This window comes from Xenopus tropicalis, chromosome 3, assembly GCF_000004195.4.
Source record: "Xenopus tropicalis strain Nigerian chromosome 3, UCB_Xtro_10.0, whole genome shotgun sequence".
Classification (NCBI taxonomy): Eukaryota; Metazoa; Chordata; class Amphibia; order Anura; family Pipidae; genus Xenopus; species Xenopus tropicalis.
Window position 1 is genome coordinate 86,122,464 of NC_030679.2, and position 20,507 is coordinate 86,142,970.

The window sequence follows — 20,507 nt, forward strand, 5'->3', positions numbered from 1 at the left end:
CACCTTTCTGAAGAGTTACATAGTGCCATTGTGATTGGATTAGTGGAAGAGTATATCTGCTGAGGACTTCCCATACCAGTCAGTTGAACTGAAGAAGCTGCTCGGATGAGTAGTGAAACGTCTTCAATGATTACCAAACAAGTCCAGTTGCTTTAAATTTATTTATACTAGATATACCATGACCTGGATGAATGAAAATCTTCATAGACATACACTTAAAAAAATGTATCTGACAATTTGCTATTTATAACCCTAAAACAAAGACAAAAGTTTTTCTTTCTTTTAAACAGTAAATTTGAGCATTACCCTCAGTATTGGTGCGATCACGTAAGGTCACAAGTCAGCAGATTCAGAAGCTGCAGAATCTCCTATTTTCTTTGGAAAATCAGTCACTTGGCAAGCACAGAGAATGCTGATGTAGCCGTTATGTTCCTTGCTTCAAGTACTGCAAGTCTAATAAATGATAGAATAGGCTTGCTGAGTTTGCAGGCCGAATTACAAATGTATTTTTCTATTTTGTGATGGGCCGATCTCTAAATTATCACAGAGGGACATAGTCAAATATACAGTATTTTGGTCAAACTCCGAAAGGCACCTTATTAATATTTTCACAGAACGAAACCAAGGTTTAGGGAAATGACTGTGATATCTCATTAAATGCATTTCATAATCATATTTAATGCGTGCACCATGTGCACCACTGTACAGTGTATTTCCTCATAATACTACTATTCATATTATTTTGAGCTTTTATTCAATAACATTATTTGAACCTCCTTTCACTGCTGCCTTCTAAATAATTATACTAAATATATTAATTGTAATAACAGTAGTTGTGGCAAGTAATGCTAGAGTTCTTGCTTTAATCTATAGAACCTTAAAAATGACACCCCCCCCATGTGAATACACAACAATAAATAGGTATAATAGTTCCTTTAAAAATTAGGGTCACTTGCTGCTTATCCCAGGCATTGTGTTTTGCCAATGTGCTTCAAATACAAGCACCATATCTTCTGTGGAAGTTTAGTTTAGTTGAATTTATGGATTACGCTAAAACACATTATCCACAGTGATCATTGTACATTCATCTGGATGGGAAATAAATGGTGTACCAATAGTGACCAATATTTATTATTGTAAAAGGATACCGAAGGGAATAGACAGAGATCTATGCCCTGTAACACATACCTGGGTTAGGGTTTGATTCCCAGTAGGCTACGTTAAGTGCAGAATAAAATATGTAAGAACCCTTCCAGCAACTACAGGGTATCTTGGATTGAATATCTAACTATATCAATGGTTGAGTAGCATTTTGCAATAGATGCACTATCTTTGGGTTGTAGAATTACAATATAGTTCACCAGGACAGTGTATTAATAGGGAAATACCAAAAGCTTTCCTGCTTGTGGACATTATAAAAACTAAACATTTTTTCTCACTGTTTTTTTTACATTCAAAGTCTCTTCTTAATTTCAGTTTACTTGTGAAGGATTCTCCAGTACCTCTTCTTGACGTTACAAATTTGTCAACACCTCGTAAATTTCTTGATGGATCCCATTTTGGGACTCCTACTTGCTCAAGTGGTAGGTATTCCCTTCTTTTTACTGCTATTTCCTAAGGCTAGTATCAAAAACACAATGGAATAATAGTTATACACCATGGATTTGTGTGATGAAGATTGGTTCAAAGAGGAGCAAGCTTCTCAGAGTTGTGCATCATTTTTTGGTTGGGAGGCCAAGGCTGTTTCAGAGAATTGTCCCAAATGTATCACTGTCAATGACCTAGCTAGGTTTAACTGAGATGTGCTGTAAATTCTTTCTTTTAAGATCTCACTCTGCATTTGCAGTATTTATGAATGTCGAAGCTGATCCTTTCATATAGCTAAATCTAAAGGGGCATTTTTAAGCAATTTCTTAATTAAATGGCTTGAATAATGCATTAACTATTTGTATTTGTACTTGAACTGCTTAGCTAGCTAATGATAGATCTTTCCAACTCTACTACTACTACCACCGGTATTTCTCTGGAGACACATAAAGAAGACCACATAAAGCTTGTTTGTAAATACAACTTCTCATGTATTTTAGGCTCACACTATGTAGAAACATCTAAGTAATACACTCTGAATGATGGGCAGCACGGTAGCTGTGAGTTTCAAAATCACAGGAAGACATTGCAATTCACTGCCTTTGCCAAATTTTGTCACCGCCTAAACATGATCATAATGAGTTTTTTAACTACTATCATAAGTTTTCATAGCAATTTATGATGAAAACACCCCTTAATAAAAAATAAATATTTTATTTTTTGTTTATCATTTTGTTTTGCATAGTGAAATGTAATTTTCTTCTCCTAGAATGTTTGAGAAATGTGATTTTTTTTGTGTGCCCTACTTTTCTATCATTTAATTATTCAAGTTAAATAAATGAATAACTACTGTTTTTGTTTAAGCTGTCAAATACCTTTAAAACATAGTATAGGTCATAACTTCCATGCTTGAATATTTCTTGCTATAGAACATTAATTATAAAATGATTCCTATTTTTTCTTTCCAGTTAAAGAGCTGAGTCTAGAGGACATTAAAGAGGACCCTGATTCTGACCCTGAGGAAAATAGCAAAATTTTTATGGGAATTCTTATCAAAGGTCTGGCTAAGCTGAAGAAAATCCCAGAAACTGTTAAGGCCATAAAAGAACGGTTAGAGCAGGAACTAAAGCAAATTGTCAAAAGGTCCACTACTCAGGTAGCAGATAATGGCTATCAGAGAGGAGAGAACAATACTCAGGAGAACCAACCACGGTAAGATGAGGATGATGGTGAATTAAAGAGAATGGAAATTGACAACACTTAGTTATGATTTTTTTTTTCCACCTTGTTTGATATCTAAAAGTTCAAGTGCTTTGTCCACTGCAGTTAGCTTTGCAGTGATGTTTCATGTATTCTGTTGTGTCGTCTGATGTTTGTATCACCTTACCAAATAGTACTTATTTTATACTGTTACCACACAGGAACCACTCAATTTTAACTATAAATAATGTATTTAAGGCTTACTAGAGGTACTGTATCTTAGATCTTCAGTTTGCAAATACTTGGATTAATATTTATAAAAAATAAGGCATAAATAAGGAAGCTGTTTCCCTTTAAAATTAACTTTTAGTCGGACAGCAGTATTCTCAGAACTTTTGTAGTTAATTGTCTTTTTCTCTCTGTGGTTTTTGAAATATTTAGATTTTTATTTATCTGTAACTCTTGCAATTTTAACTGCTGTCTGGGGCTTAGTTACCCTAACAACCAAGATGCAGTATAAAAGCTCGGATGGAATAGAAGGCCAAAAAGGAAAATACGTTTTTAAAAAATATAAGTAACAATACAAATGAATCATAATTGCTTTAGGTTTTTGGTTTTCTATATTTATATATATATATATATATATATATATATATATATATTATACAGGGAGGAGCACACCCTATACAAGTCCAAATGCCCTTGGTGCAGGTCAAAAAACAAAAATATAGTAGAAAGAGTGCCGCACACACAGGGACTTGATACAAAAGAAAAAGTGGTTTTATTGAAAAAATTCCAACGTTTCGAGCACAATCTGTGCTCTTCCTCAGGGACAAACCATCTATATTTTCTATATTTATATATATATATATATATATATATATATATATATATATATATATATATATATATATATATATATATATATATATATATAAAATAAACATACAAGGAGGGCACACACCACAATGGTAAAAATGCCTGGGTGCTGGGTGAAACATTAAAAATACAGAGTGCAAAAATCGACGTTTCGGTCAAAATCTAGAACCTTGAAAAAAGTTGACTGTGCTGAACCACAAAGGGTTGGGGCATATCGGAAAGATAAGTGGGTTGGGATGGATCAGTGTGTGGCTTTGCCTAACTGTGCTTAGTTAGATCTCGTCATAATTTAAAATGTGCTAATTTTTCCCATCTAGAAACCACTCTGCCTGTGGCAGATGTTGGTGCTGACAGGTGGAGACTGTTTATGAACACTAACGAAACAATTTCTATGTAGTACTCTGTTGTCACCACCATTGTCTTCATTGGTAGAGAATATTTATTCTTTTGAATGGGTACTTACATTTGAGAAAGGGAAGTTCTCCCTGAAAAAAACCATTGTAGGCCATCGCTGTAAAGATTTTGCACTATTTTTATGCTGTCATTGTTATCTCCCATTTTGCACAGGTTGCTTCTTGAGCTGCTGGAGCTACTTTTTGATAAGTTCAATGCTGTGGCCACAGCCCATTCAGTGGTTCTGGGACATCTGCAGCAGACTGTCTTATCTCCCACCAGCCAACACGATGGCGACATAAAACTTTATGACATGCCTGAAGTATGGGTAAAAATCCAGACAGTTCTTCAGGTAAGACACAGTCTGTGCCAATATATATATTTGTATAATACACAAGAGACATCTTGTAAATGATGCCCTTATAAACTGTGCTTAGTGATGTCATTAGTTATAATCAGTGACCATGAATTTAATGTTTGTCACTAAACTTGTGTGTTATAATAACTAATTTATCCCTTGTTGTAAAATATGAGGATATTAAAAGTTACATATATGGTCATGGAACTCTTTGGTGGCTTATAATACCAAATAGGTCTTGTGCTGACATTGCTTCCTAAGACATTTTGGTTTCCTCATTAGCACTAAAATGTGTTTTTTATGGCTCCTTTGTAAATTAAGTTTTAGTAATATAGGCACAAGGAAAATGACATGCAATTACCCCTAAGGATCTGCAGGAAAGTTGGAGAGAATTTGCCTATGAGTATTGCTTCATCAGCAAAAAAAAAAAAATGCAGTTACAAGTTTAAATAAATTACTGTAATTTAGGGAGGGAAAAAGAAAAAAATGTGTATTGTTTTGTGTGTGTGTGTGTGTGTACAATGTAAGTAGACTTCATGTAAGGTTTTTCCTTTAACATATTTGAACATATCAATATTTGATCTGCGTTCAAGCAGTTTATAATGATGCCAAAAAAAACTATGAAAATGTGACTTTATTAAACATAAACATATATTCATTTATTTGTGACATGCACAGCTTGTTTCAAATAACCTCCCCCCCTGCATGTTTCCAGAGCCCTCAGTTAGTTAGTTTATTTATTTTTTGACTGTTTAGGGTCATTGTCATGTTAAAAGGTCCACTTTCAGCTGAGATTCAATCTTTCAACAGATGATGATCTTACATTATCCTCAACCATCCACTGGTACAATGAAGAATTCATAGTGGGTTGTATACGTTGAGTTGCCCTGGCCTAAATAAAGTGAAGCAGCCCTAAACCATAACATTTTCCTGCTTTACAGTTGGTGTCAAATTCCAGTAAAAACAGTGCTTGGTTTTCTCCAAGGGTTTGCTTTTCTTTTTTTTTTCCCCTTGCCTTTGAAAACCTAGTAAAAAAAAGCCTCTAGGTGTTTATGGGTGAAATATGCTTTTTGAACAACAGAGTTTTCCTCCTAGCATACCTCCTATGTAGATCTAATTTGTGCAGCCTTTTTCTTACGGTAGACTCATTCACGTCAGCAGTGGCAAGTAGCGCCCTTGATGAAATTCTAGGGTTCTAGAGTCTTCTTTTAGCATCTATGTTTTGCTCATGGGCTAAAATTTCAGGGAAGGTCAGGCCTAAGCAAGTTGTCAGAAATCTTTTTCACTTGTAGTGGAGAAGTGGAATGATTGATATCCATCCATTTATCAATATTTTAAATCTTTCTCCAGTCTCCCCGACCTGTGCCGCCCTTTCTCCCTTCATGTGCTCCTTAGTTCATAGCACATGAAGGCTTAGCTCAAGTCCCTGCTCTTTGAAGCAGGCAGGCAACGGAAATCTCTGTGTCTGCTATCTGATTGTACAAGGAGCAGGGGGGGGTGGGAGGGTGAGTACCTTGAAGCAAGCAACGGAGAGGAGATTCCTTATACTGCCAATGTGAGGGTCACGTGTTTATTTATGCCGGCTCAAAGTATAGGAAAGTGAAAAGAGAGGGTTTGTGACGTCTGCTAGCTCCTCTTTTGACAGGCAGCTTGAGAAGCTACAGTCGGGTTGCCAGACAGTCGGGTCCAGGATCTCTTATAGGATTTATTTAGAGAACCAGAACTTTCAGAAAAAAATAGTCAACATGACCTATAGGTAGGTTTGAATGTAGATTAACATGTTGATAAGATTTTTTTTTTGGTGTCAGTATCACTTTAAGAGAAGTATTTCATATTTTTGACTAGGTAGTCCCAATCATTTTGTTAGAGGCGTTTGGAAAACAGTCCTTTAGGGCTCTGGTACACGGGGAGATTAGTCGCCCGCGGCAAAACTCCCTGCTCGCGGGCGACTAATCTCCCCGAGTTGCCTTCCCTCTGCCATCCCACCGGCGAACATGTAAGTCGCCGGCGGGATGGCAGACGCGGCGGGGCGATTTCGGGAAATCGCCGAAAAAGCCTCGCGAGTCTTTTTCGGCGATTTGCGCGAAATCGCGCCGCCGCGTCTGCCATCCCGCCGGCGACTTACATGTTCGCCGGTGGGATGGCAGAGGGAAGGCAACTCGGGCGACTAATCTCCCCGTGTACCAGAGCCCTTAAACGCAACAGTTGAGTATAAAACTGCTGTGTTAGAGTTTGAAAAGAGAGAACATCTTTGCCTTTTCCCACCTCTCTGAATGTGACAGGCTAATACTTGATACTTCTTTATCTTTATTGATGGCAGCAGTTCTTTCTGTAAATGTTTTCCTTTTTTAATTAAACCTTAATTTACTTAGAACTGTATTCCAATGTTCTTAATTAAAGTGATTACTTTTTCCTCTAAAAATGCATTTGGAATACAAATTACGGTCTGTTTCTCAGTCGAGGATGGGTTGTCATTTTTATTATATGTAACCACCTTATTCAATTTCTTTCTGGAGATAATTGGCTTTAATGTACTTGCCTCATCACAAATCAGTCCCTACCTTGTTAAATTTATTGTGGCATTATTGCAAAAGGTTTATTGCTTGAAGAGACAGGTGTAGATATATGGTGAGAATTAGATTAGTTATCAATTAGTGCAGAGGGAAGGACCAGAATGGATTTTGATATTGCTCATTGCCTATATTTAATCTTTCTGTTTTTGGTATAAAGAAAGATCTCTTTTTAGCTAACCCTTCTGTTTCTGTTTTGACTAGTTTTGCCAAAGTAGATATTAGGAGAAAATAATCAGAAAAACTCTACTGATATAGTATGTTATTTCAAGTATTAGTTGAAATACTGCTTCTTTATAGACTTCTTGGCTTTACTTTTAGTGGTTCTTTTATTATGCTAGGTTTTCCAGTAGACCTACTGTGTAGTATTTTGTTGTATATAGTTGCAGATTTTTTTTTTTTTTTTAACTGGAACAGAGCTACTAACAGAGCAAGAAATTTCAGCATGACATAACATCTGTGACTTTTGAAGCTGAAATAGCCCTTTATACCTCAACATTACCTAATTTTTATTGACTAGGCTCTGTATCCATGGTTGTTTAACACAAGCGCACCGAAAAATAACATTTTTGTTTAAAGAAATGTCTACAAGGTGTTCTATTTAACATCAATACAATCATAAATATATCAACATGTATGTAATTTTCTACATTCTTTAAGTAAACTGTTAGGCATGTCCCACGCCTCCCATATCCACTTTCTTATATTCACAGTGACCCCACTATAGCTATGTCCCTTGGGGGGGATGGCCACACTACCTTTTTCATCATAGACCTAGGACTTTTATGTTAAATTAAGTACTATTTGAAGGCATGTATGTAATTTAACATTGACCTTAAACAAATGTTTGTTTATTGGAAGAATTTGCAAATAGAATAAAGCACATTTGCTACAGATATTTTCATTGATAACATTTTAATTCTAGTTTCTTTTAAATTATTTACATTGTTAGCTGGGGTGTGTCTGTGTCTAGTGGGTGCTCCATTTCTTCTCCCCTACATAGCAAAATAATAGTTTAATGCCATAGTGTACATATGCACTGATATTAAAACATTGGAGTTTGTGCTTGTGCAAAGTTATATGAACTTTGTATTTGAAAGTTGATGTAGGAAACTGTTTAAAGGAAAAGGAAAGCTATAACACGCCCCCCCCCCCCCCCCCCAAATACCACTCCCATTTAAATAAATATGGCAGGTTATTTAAAGTGTGAACACAATTCTAGGGATTTTGGGGTCTTGTTTTATGCGTTATTACAGTTTTGCTAAAAGCTGAAATTGCCCCTTAACCTGCAAGTCTCCGTTCCCCCAAGAGACCTGTTTAGCTTATTAGTTACAATTGTATCTCAGTGCAGGTGTGGCTTTTTAACTTTCTTGGCTCTCTGCCAGAAGCCCACTTATTTTCTGAGAAAAAATTTAATTAAGTGCGGGTGAAGCTTGTTAAGATTTCTGGCTCTCTGCAAAAAGCTACTTTTTACTTAAACTTGTATCCTTTTTAGCGTTCAGCGCAGGAGATCAAAGGGAATTTAGAGACTTTTCAATAAGAATATGGGACTGCAGGCTGACCTGCTAAAAGAGGGACTGTCCCGCAAAAACCGTGACAGTTGGGAGCTATGCTTTATTTTAGTGGGTACATTATTCTATATAATACGTATCAGACTTTTTTTGTTGTTTACCAAAAAATAGGTTACGTAACATTAAAAACTTCCTTTTAAAGGTCTCCTTTAAAGAGTGACGGTGGCTTTGGCAATAAAGAATAGCAGTTTAACTGTGATAAAAAAAAAACAAAAAACATAAAATTGTATTTTATTGTTTTGCATCAGACAGCTATCTGTACATATCATGTTTGTTAATATTAATGCTAAAAACATAGCCCTACAGTGCTGAGCTTGCAAGTTAGTGGGAATTGCCTCCATCTTACAGGCTGAAAGTAATTTAATTGCTCACAGCATGCAGTAACACTCCTCCTGGATAAACATTGTGTTTTATATGTCTTAACTCCTCATCACTAAAGCATAGTTTTACTTTTCTTCTTGCAGCCAGGCTGACAGATTGCATTTTGGACATGCCCTCCCCTCAGCTTAACATGCTTACTGACAAAGCATTTAATTGTTGCTTGGCTGCAATGAATATTCATGGTTCACAGAACAATACAATTAAGCGCTCAGTTGTCACAACAAAACTTACTGTGGCTATTTAGTGAATGGGGCCTAGTAGAACAATCAATGAGAGTGGATGATTCAGTGCAGGGAATGTGCAGAATTAAATATGGGATGAGCAGCTTGTGTTGGGAATACAAAACACACTTTGTGTATGTTGACTTAGAACAGTTAATAAACATGCATAGTAAACAAATTTTAATCCAAACACAGCTTTTTATCAGACATTTTCTAGTATATTTGTTAAACAACAAGTGTATCACTATAGTTTATTCTAATCAGATTATCCAACACTACTGTTCATGATATATTTTACAGTACTGCATGTGCTCTTTCTGTTTAATCTAGGGATAACATATGTATGAGCAAAATTTCAGGCACCATGCCACGTAAGTGTTTTAAGCAGCCCATTCAAAAACTGAAGAGAGCATACTAATTTTATCCATTAATTTGTAAGTGAACGTTAAAAGCATCATTATCAGTAATAATAAAAAGTTACCAGTTGTCCCAACACTGCTTGTGGCTATGTCCTGTTGTAATGCTGAGTGAACTTAGAGCAATTTTTTTATAGTCTGATTATGTTGGTGTTGGTCTTGGCTCTCATTTATCATTATATTTAGAACCTGATTAAAGTTACCACTACATAATTAACTAAATACTTTGGTTCTCTGATTTTATATAGGGTGATAAGGGAAAGGAGTTGATGCCTAAACTCCCCCTAGTAATACTGACATGTTGCTACAAGATCTAAAGGAACATGTCACTATCACTTTAAAGGATCTATTTAAAATTCCTTTGTAGCTTTGTGGTGACTCTAAGGAGGCCATTCACTATTGTTCTTACTTATTTTTTTTTCTAAAATTTGTGATTGTTTGAGCAAAAGAAAATGCAACATTTTTGCCTTTTATTATGTGTCAAAATCACAAAAATCGTCGATGTAAATATATGCTATCTAAAAACTGTCACATTCACATAGACGTCAATGGGAGCTGTCAAAGGCAATATCTCTGAGATTGCTGCTGTTTCATGCAGGGAGACCCTGGTTCCTATCCTTCAGTGTATAGTAGACGCCAGGACAGATCCAAGCTTCCTTACAAAGGTTTAGTTTTCATATAACCCTAGAAATAAGTTTACCATCCTTTTGCCTGAATCTACACATACTAATTGTAGTCCAGGCCTTCAGGATCTTCCTTAAAGAGTCTTGATACAGGCACGCTGATGCCCCTGTTTATGCTACTGTCTGGAAAGGCCGAGCCACTTCAGAAGTGATTATTGCTAGTTGGAAGCTTAAATCTATCAAAAAGATCTATGATTACAAGTACTTTCCTAGACCCTTCATAGTTGTCGTATTCTCTGTACATACAGTGGTGTGAAAAACTATTTGCCCCCTTCCTGATTTCTTATTCTTTTGCATGTTTGTCACACAAAATGTTTCTGATCATCAAACACATTTAACTATTAGTCAAAGATAACACAAGTAAACACAAAATGCAGTTTTTAAATGAGGGTTTTTATTATTTAGGGAGAAAAAAAATCCAAACCTACATGGCCCTGTGTGAAAAAGTAATTGCTCCCTGAACCTAATAACTGGTTGGGCCACCCTTAGCAGCAATAACTGCAATCAAGCGTTTGCGATAACTTGCAACAAGTCTTTTACAGCGCTCTGGAGGAATTTTGGCCCACTCATCTTTGCAGAATTGTTGTAATTCAGCTTTATTTGAGGGTTTTCTAGCATGAACCGCCTTTTTAAGGTCATGCCACAACATCTCAATAGGATTCAGGTCAGGACTTTGACTAGGCCACTCCAAAGTCTTCATTTTGTTTTTCTTCAGCCATTCAGAGGTGGATTTGCTGGTGTGTTTTGGGTCATTGTCCTGCTGCAGCACCCAAGATCGCTTCAGCTTGAGTTGACGAACAGATGGCCGGACATTCTCCTTCAGGATTTTTTGGTAGACAGTAGAATTCATGGTTCCATCTATCACAGCAAGCCTTCCAGGTCCTGAAGCAGCAAAACAACCCCAGACCATCACACTACCACCACCATATTTTACTATTGGTATGATGTTCTTTTTCTGAAATGCTGTGTTACTTTTACGCCAGATGTAACGGGACACGCACCTTCCAAAAAGTTCAACTTTTGTCTCGTCGGTCCACAAGGTATTTTCTCCAAAGTCTTGGCAATCATTGAGATGTTTTTTAGCAAAATTGAGATGAGCCATAATGTTCTTTTTGCTTAAAAGTGGTTTGCGCCTTGGAAATCTGCCATGCAGGCCGTTTTTGCCCAGTCTCTTTCTTATGGTGGAGTCGTGAACACTGACCTTAATTGAGGCAAGTGAGGCCTGCAGTTCTTTAGATGTTGTCCTGGGGTCTTTTGTGGCCCCTCGGATGAGTTGTCTCTACGCTCTTGGGGTAATTTTGGTCGGCCGGCCACTCCTGGGAAGGTTCACCACTGTTCCATGTTTTTGCCATTTGTGGATAATGGCTCTCACTGTGGTTCGCTGGAGTCCCAAAGCTTTAGAAATGGCTTTATAACCTTTACCAGACTGATAGATCTCAATTACTTTTGTTCTCATTTGTTCCTGAATTTCTTTGGATCTTTGCATGATGTCTAGCTTTTGAGGTGCTTTTGGTCTACTTCTCTGTGTCAGGTAGCTCCTATTTAAGTGATTTCTTGATTGAAACAGGTGTGGCAGTAATCAGGCCTGGGGGTGACTACAGAAATTGATATTGAAATTGAAAATTGAAATTGATAAACCACAGTTAAGTTATTTTTTAACAAGGGGGGCAATCACTTTTTCACACAGGGCCATGTAGATTTGGAGTTTTTTTTCTCCCTTAATAACGTAAACCTTCATTTAAAAACTGCATTTTGTGTTCAATTATGTTATCTTTGACTAATAGTTAACGGTTTTTGATGATCAGAAACATTTTGTGTGACAAACATGCAAAAGAATAAGAAATCAGGAAGGGGGCAAATAGTTTTTCACACCACTGTACATACGTACATAAAGGCTGGCTCCACCTCAGATCCCAAGATCATTTCAAGATCACAGGTAAAGGCAGACGGTAGGAAAGAAGAGCGAGAAACAAAAGGTAGAAAAGGATAGTATATTAAACAGATTTGCCATTTTTAAACAATGCTTAAATAATCTGGGTAGGGTTTACTGCACTGACCAGTCTGTATTGCAGAAAAAAGATATTCTGGTAACTCCAAAATTCCCAAGAGGCCCTTCTGTCAATGCAGACTTTACAGGATGTCCACTCTAAAAAGTGGTGGGAAGAACAGGTAGGCTTGTAGAGCAGAAGTAGACTACTGTGCCACAGCCACCTGTAACACATTTCGGCATTACATTTAAGGTGTGGAAGCAAATATGTGTAAACTGGAGAACTTTATAAAAGTGTTTTTGCACTTACAAATCTATTCTGGAGGGGCCTCGTATGCGCTCTGTGCCACACAAACACACTCTGAGACCAAGAAAAGGATATCAAGTAGGTCCAAGATAGGGCTTGCACGCATAACCCAAAATCTTTGTGTGTTAAGTTTTTGCTCTTTTTGTAGTGTTCGTCTTCACAATAGTAGTTTGACTAGCATACTTCCCGTGAGATTAAGTAGACTGCATCTATTTACGATATGGCTTGTAAAATACATTTGCCTCAAGGAATTCATATTTTGCACAAAAAATGCCTCTTAAAATGCATTCTTGTTGATATCACAGCTACTAAATCCCATCAAAACATATATATAGTGTATAGGTCATGGGAACATCAAATAATCTACAGATGCCGGTATCTGCAATATGCTCAAGACATTCTAAGATTTGATAGGTAATTATATTGGTTTGTTTAAGCCAGTGCTGTCCAACTTCTGCGGTGCTGAGGGCCGGAATTTCTCTCACATACATGGTGGAGGGCCGCTAATGGAAGCCAGTTTGGCCACTCCCCCATTTTAAACCACACCCACTTCAAACCACACCCATTTTATCACAATGGTCGCTGATATCAACCATCATTCATATGTTGAAAAATTATATTATGTCATATTAAGACACACCCTTAAATCCATATGCCTCCTCCTCCCCTGTGGATAGCACAGCAACCCCCAGCATATAATTACACACCTTAGGGACCATTTAATGGCTATTTCCAACTGCTAACAAACTCCCAGAACAAACCCCTGCCAGGTTCACCTCTCACAGGCAGCATAGGGTAGGCAGCGTATGGCACACACAGGCAGAACTCTGCCTGTCCTATGCTGCCTGTGTGTGCTATACTCTGCCTGTCCTATGCTGCCTGTGGGTGCCATACTCTGCCTGCCCTATGCTGCCTGTGTGTGCTATATTCTGTCTGTCCTATGCTGCCTGTGGGTGCCATACCCTCCCTGCCCTATGCTACCTATGTGCCATACTCTGCCTACCCTATGCTGCCTATACACAGGCTGCATAGGCCAGGCAGTACATACAATGTCTGAGGTGTGAAGAGGTGAACAATGGGGTGATTACAGCCTGAGCCTGAGGTGTGAACACTGCAGGGGGTGAACAATACAGAGATTAAAAGGTGTGAACAACACAGAGGATTTCATTTTTAAACAATACAGAGGGATTGCAGCCTGAATCTGAGGTGCTAACCATGCAGGGGGCCAGTTAATCACAGTACTGATGCCATTTAAGGCTAACACAAAGTTAAGCCATCAAAGCAGCCAGACAGGTGGGGGGCCACACAGAGGGAGGTCGAGGGCCGCATGCGGCCCGCGGGCCGCCAGTTGGACAGCACTGGTTTAAGCCATGCCAAGACAGAGCTCCACTGGACTAGACACAGCACCACTTGCTTCTAAATCTTGCTGTGAGCAGCTTTCTCTGTGCACTCCTCAGTCTCTGGGATAGAGTTCAGTTGGCCTTACTGGACATTGATTAGAGTTTCAGATTGCCAGAGGAGACTAGTTGTGTGCTGTCAGCAGTAACATTTCAGGATATCTCATGGCCCTTGTACTTTTCTAGCATTTGGCTTTGTCTCCTGAACATAGATCTGTTTGCTGCTTTTAGGGACAAATTACTTTGAGGAATAAATGGTGTCTTTATGACTGCAACCTTAAATTGTAAAAAGTGTAACAATCTGAAACTGAAAAAAAGCCAGTTTCTTTTATTTGTCATACACCCAAAATAGATGATAAAGCTTGTATTGCAGATAACATCAGCATTATTTAATCATGTAGTTCTTGTGTCCCAGTTAGCAGAGGTCATTTGCAATGGTCATAAATAAATGTTGTCTAGAAATCCAGAAAGATTCTTTTAAAGTAAGACAATTAGTGATGAGCCACTCTGTCCCGTTTCAATGGAATTTTTGCGAAACATGTAAAATGATGTGCGTCAAAAAAAAAAAAAAGAAAAATTATTGGGTGGGATAATTTTATGCTGCTAGTGCTAGTTTTTTGGGCATTTCACAAAACAGTCAAATTCATGCCTGGCAAAAAAAAAAAAAAAAAAAAAAAAAAAAATTTGCTCATCACTAAAGACTGTCTTTCTAGTTTGGGGAAGGCTCCGTAGGGAACAGTAGGTCAGATATCTGACAGCTTACTGTACTTGATATTTAATTACTGCATTTGAAAATATTATTCAGATAATTATAAAATATATACATATTGCATGTATTCTAAAGAGATATTAATAGCATAAATTACATATCAAGCTGCATACTATATGAAGTATGAAACCAAAATGCTGCAAAATACAAATTTATTCTACTATAGTCAGTTGATCTGGAGTATGTATATCTCCTTTAATTGAATTTAGAATTTATAGATGGCTGGGGTTCTGAAGTGTAGAGCTGGATCTGACAATGGAACTTTTGTATATGACTACCATGTATTGTTTAAATATATGAGGCATAAACATTTTTTTTTAAATTGGCTATGAAAATGTCTCTGTAGTGCTTGCATTTTATAGATAAAACTCCTCAAACGCTATTTACTAACGTTTGTGTTTCTCTTTTTTCACCACAATTTATGTATTTTTGCGCTAAAATTCACATTTTTCCTTCATGCTTTTTCAATTGGATCTTTTAATAAATGATTAGAATACCACAGAAATAATAATAATAAATATGTATATAATGGGTGTAAAACCAGGACTGATTTGTTGTTTTTCCCTCATTTTTTCATTGTGGACATTCAGAGGCATGTGTAAATAGCAGATCACTGTCTCTAGTCTCTAGTGTTTATCCCTTCAGTAAGGCTGTTAGCACAGCTTGCAGTGGCACACCGCCTGATCTTCCCTGTTCTTCCAATGTGTTCTTCCAACGTGTTCAGAATACTGTAGAAGGTACTGTACTATTGTTTCATTCAACTCCTACAAGTAATGGCACCTAACAAGATCTTCTGAAACCTCTGAAGGGGTCATTCTGAGCTTGTTTGGTATTTTCACTGAAGTACCAACCCCTTTTTTGCTTGGCAACAGATATGTTTGTTGTGCTGCATGAAAGACCCTCTAATAACATAAGCTTAGTAGCAAGTGCCACATAGGATTAAGCTCTGATACTTGATGCTGAAGTAAGTCATATATTTTTCTCTGCAGAAAAATTCATATTCTTTGACATGGAACATGGGTTTGATGCTAAATTACAATGAGACATAAGTATCATTATATTATAAATAAAATAAGTAATTCATTTCTTAAAACTTAACAAAACTTCAGCCTTTTTAAATGAGGATACAATCAATGGGACCAAAGAGTTTGAAACAGATTTTCAGAGAAAATATTTATTAATTGACTCTCAAATTACATATGCAGATGTCCAATAGCAATGGCTATCCGAAATTCAGTTCAGTTTGTGATTAAATATGTCCAGTAAATCTTGTTGTAGAAAACTAACAGACGTGTAAAAATGTTGGTAAAACTGAAGCTGTCATAGCAGTGCCAAAGAGGCAGCTAATAGAACACTTTACTTTTAGGTGCAGGGTGACTTATGTTTGGACTTTTACCATCTCTCAGTTTTACTTTTTTTTTTTTTTTTTTTTTTCAAATGCTCATTTTAAGCTTTGAGTTTAGATAGTGGAGTCATTAGGTTAAGGAAAGCCCACGCACAGGCTATGAAAAATACAGTGTCGGGCAATTATAATTCTCCTGACACTACAAGCAAGGGAATAGACAGCGGAATATAATGGACCCTATATTTTATCATTTTAAACAGGATCAAAGTAAAGCTGACAGAAAACTGCACAAAGTATGTAATGTCTTACTATGTGGATCAAAACAAGGTAGAAAGAAAGCAGCTTGTTATAGTGAAATATATCTGCTGTATGTTCTCAAGGTTATGTGTACATACAATGACCTTGATTCTTTTTACCCCCTGCACTATAAAAAGCTTGTTTTTTTCCTCATCTTTAGCATTTCATGTATTTCTGGCAAAGTGATTGCTGCTGATCCTTTAGGACAAAATGAAAAGTTTAAGGCAGTATTTTTATACTTAGATTTATTTTAAAAAGATATATCTTTCTAATATACAGGATACATAAGGTGTTAAATTATTATGTTAAAAAAATGGCAGACACAATTTTAGCTTTCTTCTAGAGAATAGGGGCTTACAAATATGTATCTGCTGTACATGCACTGTTTTCATGTTTGTTTGGAGGGAATGTATATACTTCTATGCATTTTCCTTGAATAAACATCACAAAGAGCCAAATGGGCTCATTTACAAAAGGTTATGCTTATTATATTGTGTAAGGATTTGCATTCAAAGGAGTGTTCTTATTATATATTTATAGAAATATGGGCTTAAAATTTATTAAGTTATATTTCCTATGTGACCTTCAAAATTGGCACTGTAAGATCACTATATACTCAGCACTTCAGCCTAGCCCCCATACAAGTCAAACTGTACTCTCTACCTTGTGCCAGTAAATTCAGTGGAGATGATTAGACTTTTTCACATGCTACCTTTTGTTTGATTATCTGTTTAATTCAAGAAGTAGTAATTATTGACTTCATTTGCAGAAATACGTCATATTTAAGTTTGTTCTGTATTGTAGCAGTGTTTACTTTATTGAGAAAATGAAAACCACGAATTGTTGTGTTGAACACAATTGTAAGCTTAATACGGCTAAATGGAGGAGTGGTTGTAATCAGCATCGAACTGGGCTGTGCAGGTCCCACCGAGACTGTCACTCCAGGGGGCCCAAAACCCCTTAGGGGAAATTGTAATCTGCATCGGACTGGGGTGTGTGGGGCCCACAAGGCTGTTACCCCAGAGGCCCCCATCAACTGACTGCCCGACAGTGGTGGAGCACCAAAGTTTGGGCTCAGGTCTAGGTTGTTGGGACCCAGTGGGTTTTTTTTTTTCAGAGTCCCACCAGCCCAGTCTGACACTCGTAGTGATTACTTCTTAGAGGCAATGGAAGAAACACTTTGTAGCAGAATAGACATAAGAGTAATAGTAAGTATCAGAGAAGGGTTATAGTGATAGGAAAAAAACTCTATTTGTAAATAGTACACAGCAAGCAAATAATTCTGTTGCTTTAAGTAATTTTGTATATGGAAACAATTTAATTTTTAATTTTAAATCATTTTGATTTTTCATTCTATATATTTACTGTTATTTTGTTGTATAGATCATAAGTAGGTGGTTTACAAGAAATGATCAGATTGTCTTAATTAGGCATACTGTACTGGCCAAGCAGTACAGTATGTCTAATTAACTCTTTTAATGTAATGTTTTTCCATAGTTCTTTCTGAGTAACACATTTCTGCTTTTGGTTAAATATCATAGTTTACTGATCTTTCTGAAAAAGTACAAAAATGTTATACTTACTAAAAAAAAAAAATTATAACCAGTTACGGAATAAAATAACATATCGCATGTATTGACTGTACCGCGACCATTAATAAGTTGTAAACCAAGATAGAAGACCAATGGTTGAATTATGCAGGAATACTACAGGATTTGGATAATCTGCTGAGTAGACTAGGAGTAACAGTAGTATAGATAATTTATTTTGAATTAATATATTGTACACAAATCGAGTGTTTGGTATTCCACACAAAATAAAGCTTGCACAACCCGGATCAGAGGACATTATAACCCGTGTCACCGATGTTGTTACTATTTAACGTGTAAATAAAAAACTGATAAATAAAGAGATTATAAAAAAAAAAAAAAAAAGCTTGCAGCTTTAATCAAAAAAATAATAATCAAAACTAAATTTGGCCCTAAGTGTAATGAAAATGCATTCTGCCCCTAAAAGTTTATTGCCAAGTACAGTATATATATTAATCATATCATGCCAGTGAAAATAAAGCACAATACTAGCACCTGCATTTGTAAAAGTGGGGCTAACTTTATTTTTTAACAGCTAAACAATGTACCTTTATACTGTATTAAAAAACACATTACCAGAAAAGCATTTAGGGTAATTTGGGTAATGAAATAGCTGCAAACAGAATTAAATCCATTAGCAATGCCAATTGTCCAATTAGAAACACCATTAATGTGGGTTTGCTAATGTCTCTTAATTCAATGAAAACACAAATTAAAACCTTTTTGCTGTATGGAGGCACTTTAGCAAAACTTTAGAAAGAGGGCATTTAATTGCTCAAGCATCATAAACGTTCAGAAAAGGCCTGAGGTGCAAGTAGGTCTGTCATCTTGCAGGTTCACTTAATAAAATGACTGAAAATATTAACCCCTTGTTGTATGTGGGAAATGCTACAGAGTGGCCAGCTGCATTGGCAAACTAGAAACAATTATAAATGTCATTCAGGAAATGCCATCCCTGAATTCCTCTGGAGAGAATCATCTTCAGAAGTAAACTAAAAGACTACATTGGGAGCATTGGGATCACACCTGAACTGGGAACTGGCACTGTAACCTGCAGCTCTAAATACCCTCCTATTTGTGTCTTCAAGTTACCCTCTCATTTAGATGTAAGCTCTACAAGGCAGGGATCTCCATCCTCTTGTATCTTTTCACTTAGCTCTGTGGAATCTCCAATGCAACTGTACTTTGTATTCATTTGTATTTATTATTGTAATTTTTATTTATTCATCTATTATAGCAATGACCCTCTGTTTATTAATTTATTGTACTTCTGTACAGCTCTGCATACAAAAGTAGTGCTATATAAATTTGATAAGGAAATTGAAATGAAGTAAACGACATCAACTTTTTAGAGAATATTATGATGCCAGTGATTATAACAGGCTGAGTTGCAGGTGATTAAAGTGGACCTGTCACCCAGACATGAAAATCTGTATAATAAAAGTCCTGTTCAAATTAAACATGAAACCCAAATTCATTTTTATATTAACACATCCAAACCCATTATAAAGGCATTTAAAAATCACAGTTGTCAATCATATATTGCTTGCCCCGCCTCTATGCCTTAGGCATAGAGGTGGGGCAGACAGTAACTTTAGCTTTCCATTCAGCACTTCCTAGATGTCACTGCACAGCTCACTTCTCCCCTCCCTCCTCCTTATCTAACTGTGTAGCCAGTGCATGGGCCTGGGTATCAGGCCCCCCATTCTATCACATAAACAAGATTTTGACATGATACAAAGCTTGCCTTAATAACAGTGTCCACAAAATGGTGCCTGCCTGCTTGCTTTGATTGAGTAATTCCAAGACGGAAGGAAACAAGATTTATATTATTTATATAGAGTAAGTAAAGTTTATTTTGCTCAACTAACAATATAGAAAATAATTTGGACTTATTTCTTAGGGTGACAGGTCCGCTTTAAGACTAAAACAAGGGATTTAGAAAAATAGGATTTTTTTTATCCATTTGTATAAAAACATATATGCCATTATAAAACACCTGTGGCAAACCAATGGCCTATTAGTGGTAATGATACCAAAAACTAGACCACTACTTATTTGCAGCCCTTTTCACTGTTATCCTTGTCCTAATCGCAATGTATGTGTTGCACTCATAGTTACTGAAAGTCATTTCTTTACCTTATAATGGTTGGCTGTTCTTTTATATCACCCTTACAGTGGTTTGTTGGTTTCTTAAAACACCCTATTCCAATATTTATATTATTGAAACTATTGGTCCCTTTATGAAAAAAGGTTTCAGAAACATTGCAGCAGAATAAAGGGGCACACTGGCAAAAGTTCTTAAAAATAAAGTAAAAGTATATGCATATTTATGCCAGTAAATTTGCAAGTGCTTTTACAGAGAAAAGGGCAGCCGTAAATACACTTTGCAGATTTATATTAAAGATACAGGTGTATAAATTGCTGCTGCTACACAAATATAGATTGCAAATGTTGGGAAGTTTATATTGTGAACCAGAATGATACTACAGATAGAAGTTTTCTCTGGGGGAGTGGATGATATAGCGTAGTAAATATGTTAGAAAGGTGGTAATGT

The 20,507-nt window shown here is 36.5% G+C and overlaps 1 protein-coding gene across 5 annotated transcripts in view; it reads left to right on the forward strand.

Moving 5' to 3' along the window:
* exoc4 (exocyst complex component 4) overlaps window positions 1-20,507 on the forward strand; it is a 238,876-nt gene that overhangs the window by 22,472 nt on the left and 195,897 nt on the right. For all 5 annotated transcript variants that reach the window (XM_004913052.4, XM_018092352.2, XM_018092351.2 and 2 more), the window contains exons 5-7: window positions 1,477-1,583; window positions 2,556-2,799; window positions 4,234-4,411. In XM_004913052.4, the coding sequence (XP_004913109.2) occupies window positions 1,477-1,583; window positions 2,556-2,799; window positions 4,234-4,411 (529 nt within the window). The remainder of the gene's footprint in view (window positions 1-1,476; window positions 1,584-2,555; window positions 2,800-4,233; window positions 4,412-20,507) is intronic.